General features: G+C 45.2%; 1 protein-coding gene across 1 annotated transcript in view; it reads right to left on the minus strand.

Annotated features, from left to right (window-relative positions):
• map6a (microtubule-associated protein 6a) overlaps positions 1-18,746 on the minus strand; it is a 52,762-nt gene extending 34,016 nt beyond the window's left edge. Inside the window, exon 1 of the mRNA XM_063054669.1 lies at positions 18,190-18,746. Within this exon, the coding sequence (XP_062910739.1) occupies positions 18,190-18,396 (207 nt within the window). The 5' untranslated portion in view covers positions 18,397-18,746. The remainder of the gene's footprint in view (positions 1-18,189) is intronic.
• Positions 18,747-19,202: the final 456 nt, after the last annotated feature.

A 19,202-nucleotide genomic window follows, 5' to 3' on the forward strand; every position in this document is an offset into this window, starting at 1 on the left:
CTCTTGGACTCTGTATTCTTCTATATAGAAATCAATAAAAAATATTGGAAAAGAAAGAAGACCCTGACAAGGAGTTACACACTGACTATGGTTCTTCGTGGGAACGGGACCCACTCCAGGGGTTTCATGACTAGCTGTTATTCAACATGCCAAGGATGCAGCCTAAGAGATTAGCATGCCTTCGGAGTCCCAGGATCTCGTGACTCTGGAGACAGCAGACCAAAGGTTGGTGTCCCGGCAGGAAATCGGTGTGACATGGGAGATGGAAGATCTATGGCTGCGTGCCCAAAGACCTGATATCTTTGGGCACGGAGCTCGGAAAAACTGACACAGCGGACTTATAACATTGTAAATCGGTGAATTGTTTGTTATGTCTCCCCTCTCACTGTGAAACGGAGACAACTCTTTCTTGCTTATTAGGGAGAGGGAGAGAGCCTGTGGTATGTCGAATACTGGGTGAAGGAATGCTTTCATGTGCTGGTGGGGAGGGGGAGACATTGAGGTTCTAACATTTAACTGTCATACATTCTTTGGGGGCCCTCCTCTGTTTTCGTGGATGTCTGTGAAGAAAAAGAATTTCAGGATGTATATTGTATACATTCCTCTGACATTAAATGTACCTTTGAAACCTTTGGAACATTTTTTTTTGTTGCCGATTGGCAGGCTGGGTGGTTTGATGTCCTTGTTGTTTCTATATGTGGATAATCCCTTAGTTTTTGTGCTAGGGAGGGGATGGGAAGGTTTGGGATTTTGCTTTTTGTGCATGAGGGATTATAACTAGAGTGTGAACTAGAGCTTTTGATGTTTTCTTTGAACAAGTTCCACGCTGTTTCTTTGTTTTGTGGCTGGCTGCAGGAAGATGAATCGCAGGGTTGTGTACTGCATACATATTTTGATAATAAATGTACTTTGAATCTTTGAAGATTTTGTTAGGTTAATTGGCCACTATAAGTCACCATCAGTGTGTCGGTGAATGGGGAAGGGGATGGGGGAGTAGATTCATTTATTCATTATGTGCCATGTCGTATGACATGGGCGATCGTGGTCTTTCCATGACCATGATTGTTCTTGGCAATTCTTTTCTACAGAAGTGGTTTGCCGTTGCCTTCTTCTGGGCAGTGTCTTTACAAGACGGGTGACCCCAGCCATTATCAATACTCTTCAGAGATTGTCTGCCAGGCGTTAGCGGTCACATAACCAGAACTTGTGATGTGCACCAGCCGCTCATACGACCACCCACCACCTGGTCATGTGGCTTCACGTGACCCTGATCGGGGGGCTATGCAGCTGCCACACCTTGCCCAAGGGTGACCTGCAGGCTAGTCGGGGAAGGAACACCTTACGCCTCCTTTGGTAGAGATGTCCCACCTTGCCACTGGGAGTTGATTGAAGAGTATAATGTGATTAGTACAGCAATACCACTTACTGTAGTCTTTGTTGTGACACACGCACTTTATTTGCCTACCTGCACTGCACTTTCTCTGTAACCATACATTCTCAGCCGATCAAGCGTCTCGGCCTGAAATGTCGACTGTTTACTCATTTCCATTGATGCTGCCTGACCTGCTGAGTTCCCCCAGCATCTTGTGGGTGTTACATTATATTCTGCACTCTGTTTTTTTTTAATGCAGCTCGTCTAAGAGGAGGAAAACTCCGATCTCAAACCTCCACTGCCTTGAGGCTATACCCACTCATGGGGAGGACTTCGGGTGCAAAGCCCCAGGGAAATACCCAGAGCTGGAGTCCCGAAGGCAGTCCTACGTTGAGTTCTTTGCAGTGTCGTTGCTATTCATCTCTGCCGCTCCTTTGTGGAGAGGGGGAGCATGGGCAACAATTTGCTCTCCTTATCACACTGGCTTGGCTTGTGTAACGATTGACTGTGCTTCACCAACAGTATAGACAGTGAGGACACAATATCCATGGTCAACCCCCACCAACAGAGAGCCTCATATTCTGCATTGTGTTAGCTATGTAACGATGTACGGCATAATCTGTTTGACATACAACAGTTTGCAATCTGGTTGCCATCTGCCTGGCTTAGAACGTAGAACAATACAGCACAATACAGTCTGTTCGATGTGCTGCCATTTTAACCTACTCCAAGATCAATCTAACCCTTCCTTCTCACATAACCCTCCATTTATCTTGCATCCATGTGCCTGTCTAAGGGTCTCTTAAATGTCCCTAATGTATCTGTCTCTACTACCACCCTTAGCAGGGCGTTCCATGCAGCCACCACTCTCTGTAAAAATTCTACCCCTGACATCCCCCTATACTTTCCTGCAAGCATTTTAAAAATATGCCCTCTTGTACTTGCTACTTGCCCCTGGAAAAAAAGATATCTGGCTATTCAAGCAACACTCACAAAATGCTGAATGAGATGCCCCCTGCAATGAGTTGAGGCCCAGAGCCATGCACCGGTCCTCATACGGTAAACCCTTCATTCCCAGAAACATTCTCGTGAACCTCCCCTGATCCCCCTCCTATGTCAGCACATCCTTCTTAGATAACTGCTTACAATACTCACCGGTACCTTATAAAACCTCAACATTACATCATCTCTTTTGCATCCTAGTCAAATAGAAAGCAAGGGTGTAATGTTTTAATAAAAAACCCAACTTCATCCAACCTCTCGTTATAGCACATGTCCTCTAATCCAGGCAGCATCTCGACGAGCAACGCACACAAAATGCTGGAGGAACTCAGCAGGCCAGGCAGCGTCTATGGGAAACAGCACAGTCGACGTTTCGGGCTGAAACCCTTCAGCAGGACTGGAGAAAAGAAGCTGAGGAGTAGATTTGAAAGGTGGCGGGAGGGGAGAGAGAAACACCAGGTGATAGGTGGAACTTGGAGGGGGAGGGATGAAGCAAAGAGCTGGGAAGTTGATTGGTGAAAGCGACAGAAGGCCAGAAAGAAAAAAGGAGAGGTGGGGGGAAGAAGCACCACGGGAGGTGATGGGTGGGCAAGGAGATAACATGAGAGAGGGACAAGAGGAAGGGAAATGGTGAAGTGGGGGGCATTACTGGAAGCTTGAAAAATCGATATTCATGCCATCAGGTTGGAGGCTACCCAAACAGAATATAAGGCATGGTTCCTCCAACCTAAGTGTGGCCTTATACCGACAGTGGAGAAGGCCATGGATCCATGGATGGACATATCAGAATGGGAAGTGGAATTAAAATGGGTGGCCACTGGGAAATCCCACTTGTTCTGGCGGATGGAGTATAGATGCTCGGTGAAGCGGTCTCCCAATCTATGTTGGGTCTCACCAATATACAAGAGGCCACACCGGGAGCACTGAACACAGTACGAACCCAGCAGACTCGCAGGTGAAGTGTCGCCTCACCTGGAAGAACTGTTTGGGGCCCTGAATGGTGGTGAGGGAGGAGGTGTAGGGGCAGGTGAAGAACTTGTTCTGCTTACAAGGATAAGTGCCGGGAGGGAGATCAATGGGGAGGGACGAATAGACAAGGGAGCGATCCCTGTGGAAAGCAGAAGGCGGGGGGAGAGAAAGATGTGCTTGGTGGTGGGATCCCGTTGGAGATGGCGGAAGTTTCGGAGGATTATGTGCTGGATGCGAAGGCTGGTGTAGTGGTAGGTGAGGACAAGAGGAACCCTATCCTGGTATTGTGGCCGGAGGATGGGTTAAGAGCAGATGTGTGTGAAATGGAAGAGATGCAGTGGAGGGCAGAGTTGATGGTGGAGGAAGGGAAGTCACTTTCTTTGAAAAAGGAGGACATCTTCTTTGTTCTAGAATGAAAAGCCTCATCATGAGAGCAGATGTGGCAGAGACAGAGGGATTGAGAGACGGGAATGGCACTTTTACAAATAGCAGGGTGGGACGAGGTATAGTGCAGGTAGCTGTGAGAGTCCGTAGGTTTATAACAGACATCGGTGGATGAGCTGTCTCTGGAGATAGAGACAGTGAGATCGAGAAAGGGGAGGGAGGTGTTGGAAATAAGCCAGGCGAATTTGAGGGCCGGGTGGAAGTTGGAGGCAAAGTGGATGAAATCGACGAGTGTAGCACGGGTGCAGGAAGCAGCCCCAATGCAGTCGTCGAAGTAGCATTGGAAAAGTGCGGGACTGTCACCAGTGCAGGCTTGCAACACAGGCTGTTCCATGTAGCCAACGAACAGGCAGGCATAGCTGGGACGCTTGCGAGTACCTATGGATACTCCTTTTGTTTGAAGGAAGTGGGAGGACCCAAAGGGGAAATTACTGAGAGTGAGGACCAGTTCCCTAGGAGGAGGAGAGTGGTGCTGGACAGGACCTGTTGGGTCTGGTGTCGAGAAAGAAATGGAGAGCTCTGAGGCCTTCCTGGTGAGGGGTGGGGGGTGGAGGTGCATAGGGACTGGATATCCTTAGTAAAATGGATGGGGGCCAGGGAACCTGAAATTCTTGAAAAGATCAAGAGCGTGTGAGGTACCACGGATGTAGGTGGGAAGGGACTGAGCAAGGGGGGATAAAACAGAGTTGGGGTATGCAGATATGAGTTCAGTGGGGCAAGAACAAGCTGAAACAATGGGTCTGACTGGACAAGCAGATTTCTGGATTTTGGGTAGGAGGTAGAAACGGGAGATGCAGTGTGTGGGAGCTATGAGGCTGCTTGCAGTGGATGCGGGTTCCTCCAGCATTTTGTGTGTGTTGCCCAGATTTCCAGCATCTGCAGATTTTCTCTTGTTTGTTATCTGGCTATCCACTCTATTTCTGCTTCTTATCATCTTGTACACCTCTATCAAGTCACCTCGCTTCCTCCTTTGCTCCAAAGAGAAACACCCTAGCTCACTCAATCTCCCCTCACATGACATGCTCTCTAATTCAGGCAGCATCCTGTTAGATCTCCTCTGTACCTTCTCTAAAGCTTCCACAGGGTTTTATAGAGCTACAACATTATTTCATGGCTCTTGAACTGAATCCCCATATACCTTCTTAACCACTCTATCAACTTTCGTGACAGCTTTGAGGGATCTATACATGTACACTGCAAGAACCATCTATGCTGTCTGGTTTAGTGGACGGACTATAAGGAGGGGTAGGATAAACTTGGGTTGTTGTCTCTGGAGCAGCAGCAAAGGCTGAGGGAGATCTGATAGAGGTTTACAAGGTTATCAGAAATTATAAATGGAGTAGACAGCTGGATTCATTTTCCTGGGATTGAAATGTCTAATACTAGAGAATTGTCTATCACTAGACATCCAAATGTCTAATAATAGAGAACATGTATACCACTAGATATCAAAAAGACTAATAGAGAACATGTCTACTACTAGACATCTAAAAGACTAATAATATAGAACATGTCTACCACTAGACATTTAAATGTCTAATACTAGAGAACATGTCTACCACTAGATATCTAAAAGACTAATACTATAGAACATGTCTATCACTGGACATTTAGATGTCTAATACTAGAGGACATATCTACCACTAGACGCCTATATGTCTAATACTAGAAGACATGAATTTAAGCTGAGGAGGGAAAGTATGGGGCAAGTTTTTTTTACACAGAGAGTGGTGGTGGCCTGGAATGCACTGCCAGGGGTGGTAGTGGAAGCAAGTACAATAGAACAGTTTAAGATGCTCTCAGCCAAGCATATGAATAAGCAGGGAATGGAGGGAGATGGAATACGTGCAGCCAAATAGGTTAGTTTAACTAAAACTCATCATTAATTAGCTCTCCACAGCATTGTGGACTGAAGAGTCTGTTACTGGGCTGCAGTATATTATGCTCCGTCTAACTCAGTACATACAACACTGAACATCCTACTGATATCATCGATAACATTTTAGGTTTAAATCCTCTTCAGAAGGGATTAATAACATCTATCTATGATATAATTATGAAATTACAGCCGGGTATATCTGATAAAATTAAAAATGAATGGGAAAGGCAACTTCAACTTCACCTACCTACAGAGAAATGGGAAAAATTTTTCAATTAGTTAGTACTTCCTGTATATGTGCCAAACATACACTAATACAATTTAAGGTAGTGCATAAGGCCCACATGTCCAAAGATAAATTAGCTCACTTTTATTCCCATATAAATCCTATTTGTGACAGATGTCACTCTGAAGTGGCTTCTTTAACTCTTATGTTTTGGACCTGCCCTCTTTTGGAAAAAATTTTGGAAAGATATTTTTGATATTATCTCAACAGTTCTGTGTTTTGATTTACAACCCCATCCTATTATGGCAATTTTTGGTTTGCCAATGATGGAACATACATTTTTATCCTCTTCAGTCTGTCAGATGATTGCATTTGTTACTTTAATGGCCAGAAGATCCATTTTATTGAACTGGAAGGAGACCAATCCTCCTACTACATTTCAATGGTTTTCCCAAACTATATTATGTTTAAATTTAGAAAAAATTATAAGTGACATTTTCGATCCTTTGGTTAAATTTGAAGAGACTTGAAAACCATTTATTCAACGTTTTCATATGATGTAATTTGACCTTTCCAAATCCTTCTTATTAACTTAAAATATATGAATAGAGGAGTGGAGTTGACGACATTATCGAACGTCAAGCAACATACATCAAAGTTGCTGGTGAACGCAGCAGGCCAGGCAGCATCTATAGGAAGAGGCGCAGTCGACGTTTCAGGCCGAGACCCTTCGTCAGGACTGCGTTCACCAGCAACTTTGATGTATGTTGCTTGAATTTCCAGCATCTGCAGAATTCCTGTTGTTTACATTATCGAACGTGTTTGATTTAAGATAATGGTCTAGCCTTGTTTTGTTCCGTTTGCTTTTTTGGGTTTAGTATTTAGTTCTTTTTGTTTTGTTTCTTTTTGGGGGTTTTCTTTGTATTTTTTTCCTTCCTCCTCTATGATTAATTACATCATGAGTTTGGAAGTCTATTATACTTGTATTATTTGAAATCTTTTTTGTATATGCTTATTAACAATAAGATTATTCCAATATCTCTGTATCAACATTGTTATTCTGTTTATAACTTTGGAAAATTAATAAGAAGATTTAAAAAGGAAGAAAGAACACTGAACAGTACAGGCAGTTCAGCTCACGATGCTGTAACAACCCTTTAACCCACTAACCCTTCCCTCCCACATAGCCTTCCATTTGTCTGTCATCCATGTGCCCCTTGTAAGACTTAAATGCCCTAATGTATCAGCCTCTACCACCACCCTGGCAGCGCATTCCATGCACCCACCTCTCTGTGTGTAAAAAAAATACATTCCTTCTGCCACCTTTTGCTCATCCCCCTAATCCGTCAAAGTTCCTCTGCAACCTCTCTGCTTCCTCAACACTATCTGCCCCTCTGCCTATCTTCTCATAGACCTTGGCCTTCACCCTGCCTTGTGTAGCTGGATTCTAGACTTCCTGTCTGATCGCCGGCAGGTGGTAAGAGTGGGTTCCCTCACATCTGCCCCTCAGGGCTGTGTCCTAAGCCCCCTCCTTTACTCTCTGCATACCCACAGCTCCAATCTGCTAATTAAATCTGCACACTGATTGGCATATTCTCAATTAATAACGAGGTAGCCTACAGAGAGGTTACCACCCTGACACAGTGGTGTCAAGTCAAGAAAACAGCCTTTCTCTCAATGTCGCAAAAACAAAGGAGCTGGTTGTGGATTACAGGAGGAATGGAGACAGGCTAACCCCTATTGACATCAATGGGTCTGGGGTTGAGAGGGTGAACAGCTTTAAGTTCCTCGGCCTACACATTACTGAGGATCTCACGTGATCTGTACATACCTGCTGTGTGGTGAAAAAAGCACAATAGCACCTCTTTCACCTCAGACGGTTGAAGAAGTTTGGCCCCCAAATCTTAAGGACTTTCTACAGGGGCACAATTGAGAGCATCCTGACTGGCTGCATCATTGCCTGGTATGGGAACTGTACTTCCCTCAATCGCAGGACTCTGCAGAGAGTGGTGTGGACAGCCCAGCGCATCTGTAGATGTGAACTTCCCATGATTCAGGACATTTACAAAGACAGGTGTGTAAAAAGGGCCCGAAGGATCATTGGGGACCCGAGTCACCCCAACCACAAACTGTTCCAGCTGCTACCATCCTGGAAACGGTACTGCAGCATAAACGCCAGGACCAGCAGACTCCAGGACAGCTTCTTCCACCAGGTCATCAGACTGATTAATTCATACTGACACAATTGTATTTCTATGTTGTATTGACTGTCCTGTGGTACATACTATTTATTACAAATTACTATATATTGCACATTGCACATTTAAATGGAGACGTAACGTAAAAGATTTTTACTCTTCATCTACATGAAGGATGTAAGTAATAAAGTCAACTCAACTCAATTCATATCATCAGTAAAACTTGCCACAAAGCCATCAATTTCATCATCCAAATCGCTGACATAGAACATAAAAAGAAGTTGTCCCAACAGACACCCCTGTGGAACACCAGTACTCACTGGCAGCCAACCAGAAAAGCCTCCCTTTATTCCCACTCACTGCCTCCTGCCAATCAGTCAATGCTCTATCTATGCTAGTACCCCTCCTGTAATATCTTGGGTTCTTATCTTGTTAAGCAGCCTCATGTGTGGCACCTTATCAAACACCTTCTGAAAATTCAAGTACACATCATCCACTGATTCTCCTGTGACTATTCTGTTTGTTGCAGTATTTCTTCAAAAATTTCCAACAGACTTGTCAGGCTAGCTCTTCCCTTAAGGAAACCATGCTATCTTTGGCCTATTTTATCATCTATCTCCAAGTACCTCGAAGCCACATCCTTAACAATTGACTCCAACATCTTCTCAACAACTGAGGTCAGACTAACTGACCTAGAACTTCTTTTCTTCTGCTTCTCTGCTTTCTTGAAGAGTAGAGTGACATTTGCAACTTTCCTGTCCTCTGGAACCATGCCAGACTCTATTGCTTCTTGAAAGGTCATTAGTAATACGTCCACAATCTCTTCAGCTACCTCCTTTAGAATCCTGGGGTGTAGGCCATTAGGTCTAGGGGACTTATCTACCTTCAGACCTTTCAATTTCCCAAGCACTATCTCCCTAGTAATAGCAACTGCTGCCCCTTAACACACCTGCCTTTAAAATACTTACTCTTCTTTGAGATGTATGTATCCTGCACCTGCGAAATTGCCCCAGAAACCCCAGCCATTCCTGCTCTGCCATTATCTCTGTGAGTGTTCCATTCCAATCAACCTTGGGTAGCTCCTTTCTACTGCCTCTGTAATTCCCTTTACTCCAATGTAATACTGATACATCTGGCTTTATCTTCTCCTTCTCAAACTGCAGGGTGAATTCCATCATATTTTGATCACTGTCTCCCAAGGGTTCCTTTACGTTAATAGAAACAGAACCTTTAGCCCACCTAGTCCATGCTGAACTGCTATTCTGCCTAGTGCTGTCGACCTGCATCTGGACCATTGCTCTCCATATCCCTCCCATCCATGTACCTATGCAAACTTCTTTTCAAACTTCTTATCAAACTTGCAACCATTATTTCCACTGGCAGCTCGTTCCACACTCTCACCACCTTCTCAGTTAAGAAGTTCCTGCTCATCTTCCTTAAAATTTCACCTTTCACCCTTAACCCATGGCCTCTTCTTCTAGTATCACCCAACCTCAGTGGAAAAAGCCTGCTTACATTTACCCTATCTATACCTCTCATAATTTTGTATGCCTTTATCAAATCTCCCCTCATTCTTCTTTGCTCCAGGGAATGAAGTTCTAACCTATTCAACGTTTCCCCATAACTCTGGTCCTCAAGTCCTGGCAACATCCTTGTAAATTTTCTCTGTACTCTTTCAATCTCTCCCGTTGTGAGTTAGTGAAAACAGCACACAATACTCTAAATTTCATTTTGCGTTCCTCTAGCAATTTGTGTGTTGTTATAGATTGTGAGGTACCTGGGGCTATTCTGACATCATGAAAGGCTCTCTACAGATGGGTGGCTCAAATTGGACTCACTGATACCATTGTGCAGCACCTTGGGATCTCAATCATTACGTAGAAGTGATTTATTAGTGTGATTGTCATTGCTGGGGTAAATCTAATTCCTTTACACAAGTTAAAGTTGGTATTTTCTAAGATTGGTTTTATCTGTCACATGTACACGGAAACAATACAGTGAAATGCATCATTTTACGTCAATGATCAATACAGTCCGAGTATTGCGCTGGCGGCAGCCCAGTCGTGTCTCCATGCACTGTATATTTTTGTATTGCGGGAAAAAGCTGGTGCACCCGGTGTAAATCAATGCAGTCACAGGGGAAATGCACAAACAGTGGCAGTAATCGAACCCAGATCAGTGATCGCTGTTGCTGTGAATCGATTGTGCTAACCACTAGGTTGCTCTGCTGTCCTACTCCTCTGGAAGAACATAGGTTACACAACATCCCTTTCACCCCACTAAACACTCCCTCTACTATTGACACACAGTGGCCGCAGTGTGCACCATCTACAAAACACACTGTGTTACTCAGCCGATCTACTCTGATAAACCCTCCCACCCAGAAAGGCAAGGGTTCCCCTCCTAGTCACACACCATCCCCACTTGGAAATATATCACTGTCGCTGGGTCTGAATCCTAGAACTCCCTCCCCCCCAACAGCACTGTGTGGGGGGTGGGGTCTTCCTTCACCAGAAGGACCACTAGGAGACTGTAGAGAGTCATTCAAAATATCGGAACCCAAGAACCTTCCAGTCTATAGCAACACACAGAAAATGCTGGAGGAACTCAGCAGGTCAGGCAACATCTATGGAGGGGAATAAAGAGTCGACATTTCGGGCCGAGACCCTTCTTCAGGACTGGAAAGGAAGAGAACAGGAGAGAGGAGGGGAGGTAGAAACTGGCAGATGATAGGTGAGACAGTCTGAGGGGTGAGGTGGGTGGGGGAGTGAGAAGCTGGGGGGGGGATAAGAGGAAGAGGTAAAGAGCTGAAGAAGAGGGAATCTGCAAACATGAGGAATTCTGCAGATGCTGGAAATTCAAGCAACACACATCAAAGTTGCTGGTGAACGCAGCAGGCCAGGCAGCATCTCTAGGAAGAGGGACAGTCGACGTTTCAGGCCGAGACCCTTCGTCAGGACTAACTGAAGGAAGAGCTAGTGAGAGATTTGAAAGTGGGAGGGGGAGGGGGAGATCCAAAATGACAGGAGAAGACAGGAGGGGGAGGGATAGAGCCAAGAGCTGGACAGGTGATAGGCAAAAGGGATATGACAGGATCATGGGTCGGGAGGCCCGGGGAGAAGGAAAAGGGGGAGGGGGGGAAACCCAGAGGATGGGCAAGGGGTATAGTGAGGGGGACCGAGGGAGAAAAAGGAGAGTGAGAGAAAGAATGTGTGTACATAAATAAATAACGGATGGGGTACGAGGGGGATGTGGGGCATTAACGGAAGTTAGAGAAGTCAATGTTCGTGCCATCAGGTTGGAGGCTACCCAGACGGAATATAAGGTGTTGTTCCTCCAACCTGAGTGTGGCTTCATTTTTACAGTAGAGGAGGCCGTGGATAGACATACCAGAATGGGAATGGGATGTGGAATTAAAATATGTGGCCACTGGGAGATCCTGCTTTCTCTGGCGGACAGAGCGTAGATGTTCAGCAAAACGGTCTCCCAGTCTGCGTCGGGTCTCGCCAATATATAGAAGGCCACATCGGGAGCACCGGACGCAGTATATCACCCCAGCCGACTCACAGGTGAAGTGTCGCCTCACCTGGAAGGACTGTCTGGGGCCCTGACATGATAAGGGCATGTGTAGCACTTGTACCGCGACGGGCGAAGCGACGAGAGGCAGAGTCAATAAAATGTGAGCGGAACAGGTGCTCTGTGCTTTGTGGGGATGGAACTGGACTCTCTGACGGTGGTGTCTGAAAAGAGGATGCTGTCCAAGTTGCATGCCATCTTGGACAATGTCTCCCATCCACTACATAATGTACTGGGTGGGCACAGCAGTACATTCAGCCAGAGACTCATTCCACCGAGATGCAACACTGAGGGTCATAGGAAGTCATTCCTGCCTGTGGCCATCAGACTTTACAACTCCTCCCTTGGAGGGTCAGACACCCTGAGCCAATAGGCTGGTCCTGGACTTATTTCCATCTGGCATAATTTACATATTATTATTTAATTATTTATGGTTTTATACTGCTATATTTATACTCTATTCTTGGTTGGTGCAACTGTAACGAAACCCAATTTCCCTCGGGATCAATAAAGTATGACTATGACTATGACTATGACCTCCTGACTCTTAAATCCTGTGTCCCCAATGATGCTGCCTTTACCATCCTATTGACTTATGTTGCCACTTTCATAGAGCTATGAACTTGGACCCCAAGATCTCTCTAATGGGCAATTTTGAACAGTGCTGCATTTCCCCAGAGTACGGTTAGTTGCAACTGTCCCTTTAAGACAGTCTGCCAATTGTCACGTTCCTCCTAGGCAAGTCTATACTTAAAGTCCTGGTGTTGAGCTCAGTCATAGGAATTCCATTTCCTGAACAGCTATTTGCAATTTCACCTTTGGACTTTGTTTGTGTCATCTTGTTTATTTTGAGTCCAAGTCCAAGTCTTGAGTTATTTCCAGACCTTACCCTGAAATTGGGTTCACCACCATCCACAGCTCTCTCATTACAGAATCTTTCCCCCAGCATAGAAATATTGAAAACCAGAGGGTTGAGCCTGAAAGTGAGAGTGGGAAATTCTGAAGGAGGTGTGTGGGGCAAGGATTTTTTTTTAACACAGTGAATGGTAGGTGCCTGGAATTTTATGTATTATATTGCACCGTACTGCTGCCGCAAAAAACATTATGACTTATGTGAGTGATAATAAACTTTATTCTGATCTGGGTCTCTATTGTGGACTGAGAGTGGGAAGGGGGCAGGGAGGGGGGAATCATGGTTTGGAAAAGGGAAAAGGAAAGGGGAGGGAGTGGGAAGCACCAGAGAGACATTCATTAGATCAATAAACCAATTGTTTGGAATCAAATGACCTTGCCCAGTGTCTCAGGACTGGTGTGTGTCTGTACATACACCAACACCCATGCCCTTAGCTGCCATCGGCTCCACATCTCTCCCGCAGCACTCCACCCTTGCCATTCACAACATCCTTTGCTCCCGCCAGATTTACAAACTTGCTCACTACATCCACGTTGACAAATGCACTACTGTGCAAAAGTCTTAGGCTGTCTAGCTATATAAGATTTTTACACAGTACTGGTCATTGCAGACATTGTGGGTTGAAGGGGCTAGAAGATCATAAGACCATAAGACATAGGAGCAGAATTAGGCCATTAGGCCCATCGTGTCTGCTCTGCTGCTCCATCATGACTGATTTCTTACTGCTCTCAACTCCTTTCTTCTGCCTTCTCCCCAACCTGTTTCTGTTCTGTATTGTTCCAGGTAAGCAATGCAGCATTGTGGACTCTAATGGATTGTCAACTGGAGTGCATTTTGAACACACAGCTTGCTAAATGATGGACCGGTGTGTCTCCCCAATGGAACACTGTTGTGGAGAGGTAAGGAAAAAGATCTCTAGTTTTTCAAAGGCAGCTAAAAAGTCATAAAGAAGGAAAAGATGAATTGCGAAGGCAAGCTTTCCTATATTATTAAAGAGGACCCTAAAAGTTTATTTTGATATTTAAAGTGTAAACGGGAGGTGAGAGTAGATATCGGACCGCTGGAAAATTATGCTGGAGAGGTAGTGATGGGGGACAAGGAAATGGCGGATGAACTGAATAAGTATTTTGTATCAGTCTTCACTGTGGAAGATACTATCAGTATGCCAGAAGTTCAAAAGTGTCAGGGGACAGAAGTGTATGACGTTGCCATTACTAGGGAGAAGGTGCTTGAGAAACCAAAGGGTCTGAAAGGACATCGGTCACCTGGACCAGATGGTGTATACTCCACGGTTCTGAAAAAAGTGGCTGAGAAATTGTGGAGGCAATGATCTTTCAAGAATCATTTGATTCTTGCATGGTTCTGGAGGAATGGAAAATTGCAAATGTCACTCCACTCTTCAAGAAGGGAGAGAGACAGAAGCAAGGAAAAGATAGTCTTAGTTTGACTTAGTCTCACCTCAATGAGTAGGAAGGTGTTGGTGTCGATTGTTAAGGATGTGGTTTTGGGGTACTTGGAAGCACATGATAAAGTAGGCCATAGTCAGCATGGTTTTCTTTAGGGAAAATCTTGCCTGACAAATCTGTTGGAATTCTTTGAAAAAATAACAAGCAGATAGACAAAAGAGGAATGGTGGATGACGTGCACTTGGATTTTCAGACCTTTGACAAGGTGCCACACATGTGGCTGCTTAACATGATAAGAGCCCTTGGTATTACGGGAAAGATACTAGCACGGAGAGAGAATTGGCTGACTGGTGGGAGGTAAAGGGTGGGAATAAAGGGAACCTTTTTGGATTGGCTACCAGTGACTAGTGGTGTTCCACAAGGGTCTATGTTGGGACAACTTATTTTTACATTACATGTTAACGTTTTGGATGATGGAGTAGATGGCTTTGTGGCCAAGTTTGTGGACGATACAAAGATAGATAGATGAAGGGAGAGGTAGTTTTGAGGAAGTAGAGAGGCTACAGGAGGACTTAGATTAGGAGAATGGGCAAATAAATAGCAGATAGAATACAGTGTCTGGAAGTATATAGTCATACACTTTCGTAGAAGAAATAAAAGGGTAGACTATTATCTAAATGGAGAAAAAAAATTAAAAATCTGAGGTGCAAAGGACTTGGGAGCCCTCATGCAGGATTCACTAAAGGTTAATATGCACGTTGAGATGGTGTTGAGGAAGGCAAATGCAATGTTAGCATTCATTTCAAGACGACTAGAATATAAAAGCAAGGATGTAATGTTGAGGCTTTATAAAACACTGGTGAAGCCTCACTCAGAGTATTGCGAGCAGTTTTGGGCTCCTTATCTAAGAAAGAATGTGCTGACATTGGAGAGGGTTCAAAGGATGTTCACGAAAATGATCCTGGGATTGGAAGGCTTGTCATCTGAGGAGTGTTTGATGGCTCTGGCCCTCTACTCACAGGAGTTCAGAAGAATGAGGGGTGACCTCATTGAAACCTATCAAATATTGAAAGGCCTCGACAGAGTGGATGTGGACAAAGTGTTTGCTATGGTGGGGGGGAGTCTAAGACCAGAGGACTCAGCCTCAGAATAGAGGATTGGAATGGAGATGAGGAAGAATTTCTTTAGCCAGAGAGTAGTGTATCTGTGGAATTCGTTGCCACAGGTGGCTGTGGAGGCCAAGATACTGTATTAGGTATATTTAAGGCAGAGGTTGACAGATTCTTGATTAGTCAGGGCATGAAGGGATACGGGGAGAAGGCAGGAGGTTGGGGCCGAGGGGGGCAAACGGCCTAATTCTGCTCCGATATCTATGGTCTTTAGTCGGTTGTTTATCCCTGATGACAAGGGACAGAGAGTACTCACCACAAGTACGTGATGATTAGCATAACACTATTACAGTTTGGGATCCTGGAGTTGGGTGTTCAACTCCAGCATCCTCTGTAAGAAACTTTGTATGTTCTTCCCGTGAGTGCGGGGAATTAGTCCAGGTGCTCTGGTTTCCTCTCACAGTCCACTGGTCAGTAGGTTACTTGGTCATTGCAAATTGTCCTGTGCTAAACCGGTGGATTGCTGGGCAGTGCGGCTCGTGAGGTCAGGTTCCGCCCTGTATCGCTAAACAAATAAAAAAATAAATTGCACCTTTCTTGCAATGCTGAGACAGCTTTCTTCTATTAAATGCTGCAGTTTAACAGATGAATTCTGAGCTGTTTTGACTAACAGAGACACTGGAGTACAACAACAAATCACGGTTAACATCCAAATTAAATGACGTGTCTGATCCGAATCTGTCCAAGAGGATCCAAGTGTTCTCTGCAACGCTGGTGGTGGCTCCCATGTAAAATGAGACAGCATCTATAGAGGGGAGTAAACAGTCGCTGTTTCGGGCCAAGACACTTTATCAGCACTGGAAAGGAAGCGGGTAGAAGCCAGAATAAGAACATGGGAATAAGAACATAAGAACATCCTCGGCTGCCCATCACTATCCATGGTGCCCCTCCTCCTTCCATTTCTTCCGTGGTCCACTCTCCTCAAGATTCCTGCTTCTTCAGCCCTTTACCTCTTCCATCTATCACCTCCCAGCTTCTCACTTCATCACCACCACACCCTCACCCATGCACCTACATTCCCCATCACCTGCTCTCACATATCACCTGCCAACTTGTCCTCCTTCCCCTCCCTCACCTTCTTATTCTGGCTTCTGCCCCCTTCCTTTCCAGTCCTGAAGAAGAGTCTCGGCCTGAAACATCGACTGTTTCTTCATTTCCATCGATGCTGTCCGGCCTGCTGAGTTCCTCCAGCATTTTGTGTCTGTTGCTTAAGATTTCCAGCATCTGCAGAACCTCCTGTGTTTACGTATAATGAGACTCTGTGTTAGCACTGCAAAGACGTGCTAGTGTGACGCAGGCTCAGTGTGACAGGTCTTGCTCAGAGGAGGGATGTGGGAGCTTTTAGCAGAATTAAAATAAGACATTCACGGCTGCAGTGTGTAAACTAATCCCAGAACAGCCCTCACCATGGATCTGAGAGACCCCCGAGGATACTGTGGAGGGAGGAAGGGTGTGGCTGGAGGTGGCAACATCACAGAGACAAGAACAGGATGTGTGCTGCTCCATCAGACCTGTGTGTGTGTGTGTGTGTGTGTGTGTGAGAGAGAGAGATTGTGAGTGTAAGTCTGTGTCTGCATGAGTATGCGTGTGTGTGTCAGTTTGTGAGTGTGTGTATGAGAGAGGTAGTGTGTATGTCTGTGTGTTGTGTGTGTGTGTGTGAGAGAGTGTGTGAGCGTGTGAGCATCTGCATGTGTGTGCGTGTGTGTCTGTGAGTGTGTGTGAGTATGAGTGAGGTGGTGTGTGTGTGTGAGAGCGTGTGAGTGTGAGTATCTGCATGACTGTGTGTGAGTGTATGTGACTATGAAAGTGTGCGTGTGTGTATGTGTGTAGTTGTGTCTGTGAGTGTGTGTGGGAGTACGTCTGTGTCTGTGTGATTGTCTTGTATGTGTGTTAAATTATTGAATAGTCACTGAAAATTCACTGGATTCTTAAAATTTTTACAATAAAAATAGATTGCTGAACACATAAAACTGAAACCAGCCAGAATATGATATGAACAGAAATATGATTAAATTTGTACATTAAAGTGTGATTTTAAACCTTTAAGCAAGTTATTTATGAATGGTTGAATTAGTGACTTTTGTCTATTGACCTGCTCATCTGCCTGTCCATTCTATCTTCTGTGTCTATCTGAATGTCTATCCCTTTGTCTGTCTCTCTATCTGTGTGTACATAGCTATCTCTGTATTTGTGTCTGCCTACCTTTGTGTGTCTGTCTGCCATCTGTGTGTCTCTATATTTGTCTGTCTATCTAACTCTGTGTTTCTATCCATTGATCTATCAGTATCTTATTTTCAGTCTATCTATCTCTGTTCTCTCTATCCACCTGCCTCTGTATTTCTATATTTATTTATCTCCCTCTCTCTCTTTCTGTATTTCTCTATCTCTGTCCCTATCTATATATCTTTGCCTATCTCGATTCCTCTTTCTCTCTATCTCCCTCTATCTATTTGCATCTCTCTTTCTCTCTCACACACACCCTTTATCTATCTCTCTCCATCCGTCTGTGCTCTCTCTCGATCTACATTGCTAATGGCTGCGTGGACCCACTTTCACCGTGTGGCGTTTCTGCTCCGTTGACTGTAAGGTGTCTAGTTAATCATTTATGTAAGAGAGGCAGGGTGGGGGAGGGAAGAGGGGAGTCACTCCGGGTCGCACATCCAAAATGTACGACAACCCCCCTCCACCCGATCGAAATCCTTGAAAGGCTGTGACAACAGGGGTGGGGTGGCAACACCACAGTTAGTTACAGACCCCCATCTGTTGACTGGAGAGCATATGGCCGTGATGCAGGCAGGCGCCGGCAGATGAAGGTTGTCTCTGGCACCTTGCGCTGCACAGCTGAAGCACACACACACACACACACACACACACACACACACACACGCACACACACACACACATACACACACACACACACACACACACACACATCAAGGCAGCACTGCCCCCATGCAAAATCTGACACCTGAATCGCAAAAGACCAACCAGAATTATCTAAGGCAATAATGTATATTTTTTTTTACCAAAACTACCTCAGTGGTCTTTGCGACGGACTCCTGATCGCCTCCCACGGGCTGGGCTTCAATCCCCGGGGCTCGGAATTGGCTCGGATGGGGGGTTGATCCGTCGGTAACCTCGGAGTATTTCGTGAACACCAAGGGCACAGCAATATCGGCCTTGTCTAATTGGTTCCAGAAGCGAGCGATACAACACGCCCGGCTGATACACGGCCACGCCATCGCTGTCCAAGGTGCTGAAACTGTCTCTCGCACCCGAGTGGCTCTGATCAAGCAACCAAAATCACCTCAACCTCCTTCCAAACCTCCTGGATTTGATAGCGCAGAAAAAAATAACACTGATATAGTTCTTCAAAACTCAGCTCCGGCTGCCACCTGCAAAGTATAAACTATAGCCCGGAAAAGAAATAAATCACTGGGCTTGAGTTCCATCGCGGGCAGAAGCATAGTCAGACATTTCTATCCGCAAACACCACGCCCTTTCCAGTTCCAACATCCCTGCTTTCTGAACAATCCGGCGAACCGGAGTGAAAATTAAAAAAAAATCTTTTTTTCCCTCCAGTCAGCGCCCGCTGTGCGTCTGCAGAGATGGGAGGGAGGGGGAAGGGAAAACAGAGGGCCCAGCCCTTTTAACTGTTTGGTGTCTGGATCATAAGACCATAAAACCATGGACATAGGAGCAGAATTAAGCCACTCAGTCCATCGAGTCTTCTATGCCATTCCATTATGGTTGATTTATTATCCCTCCCAGTCCCATTCTCCTGTCTTCTCCCTGTAACCTTTGATACTAATCCTGGCTAATCAAGAACCTATCAACCTCCACTTGAAATATATCCAAAAGACATGGCTTCCACAGCTGTCTGTGGCAATGAATTCCACAGATTTACCACCCTCTGGCTAAAGGAATTTTGCCTCATCTCTGCTCTAAACGGATGTCCATCTGTTCTGAGGCTGTGCCCTTTATTCCCGACTCCACAAATGCAAGAAACATCCTCTCCATGTCCAGTCTTTCTAGGATCTTCAAGAGA

The sequence above is a fragment of the Mobula hypostoma genome, chromosome 7 (genome assembly GCF_963921235.1).
Source record: "Mobula hypostoma chromosome 7, sMobHyp1.1, whole genome shotgun sequence".
NCBI classification, from domain to species: Eukaryota; Metazoa; Chordata; class Chondrichthyes; order Myliobatiformes; family Myliobatidae; genus Mobula; species Mobula hypostoma.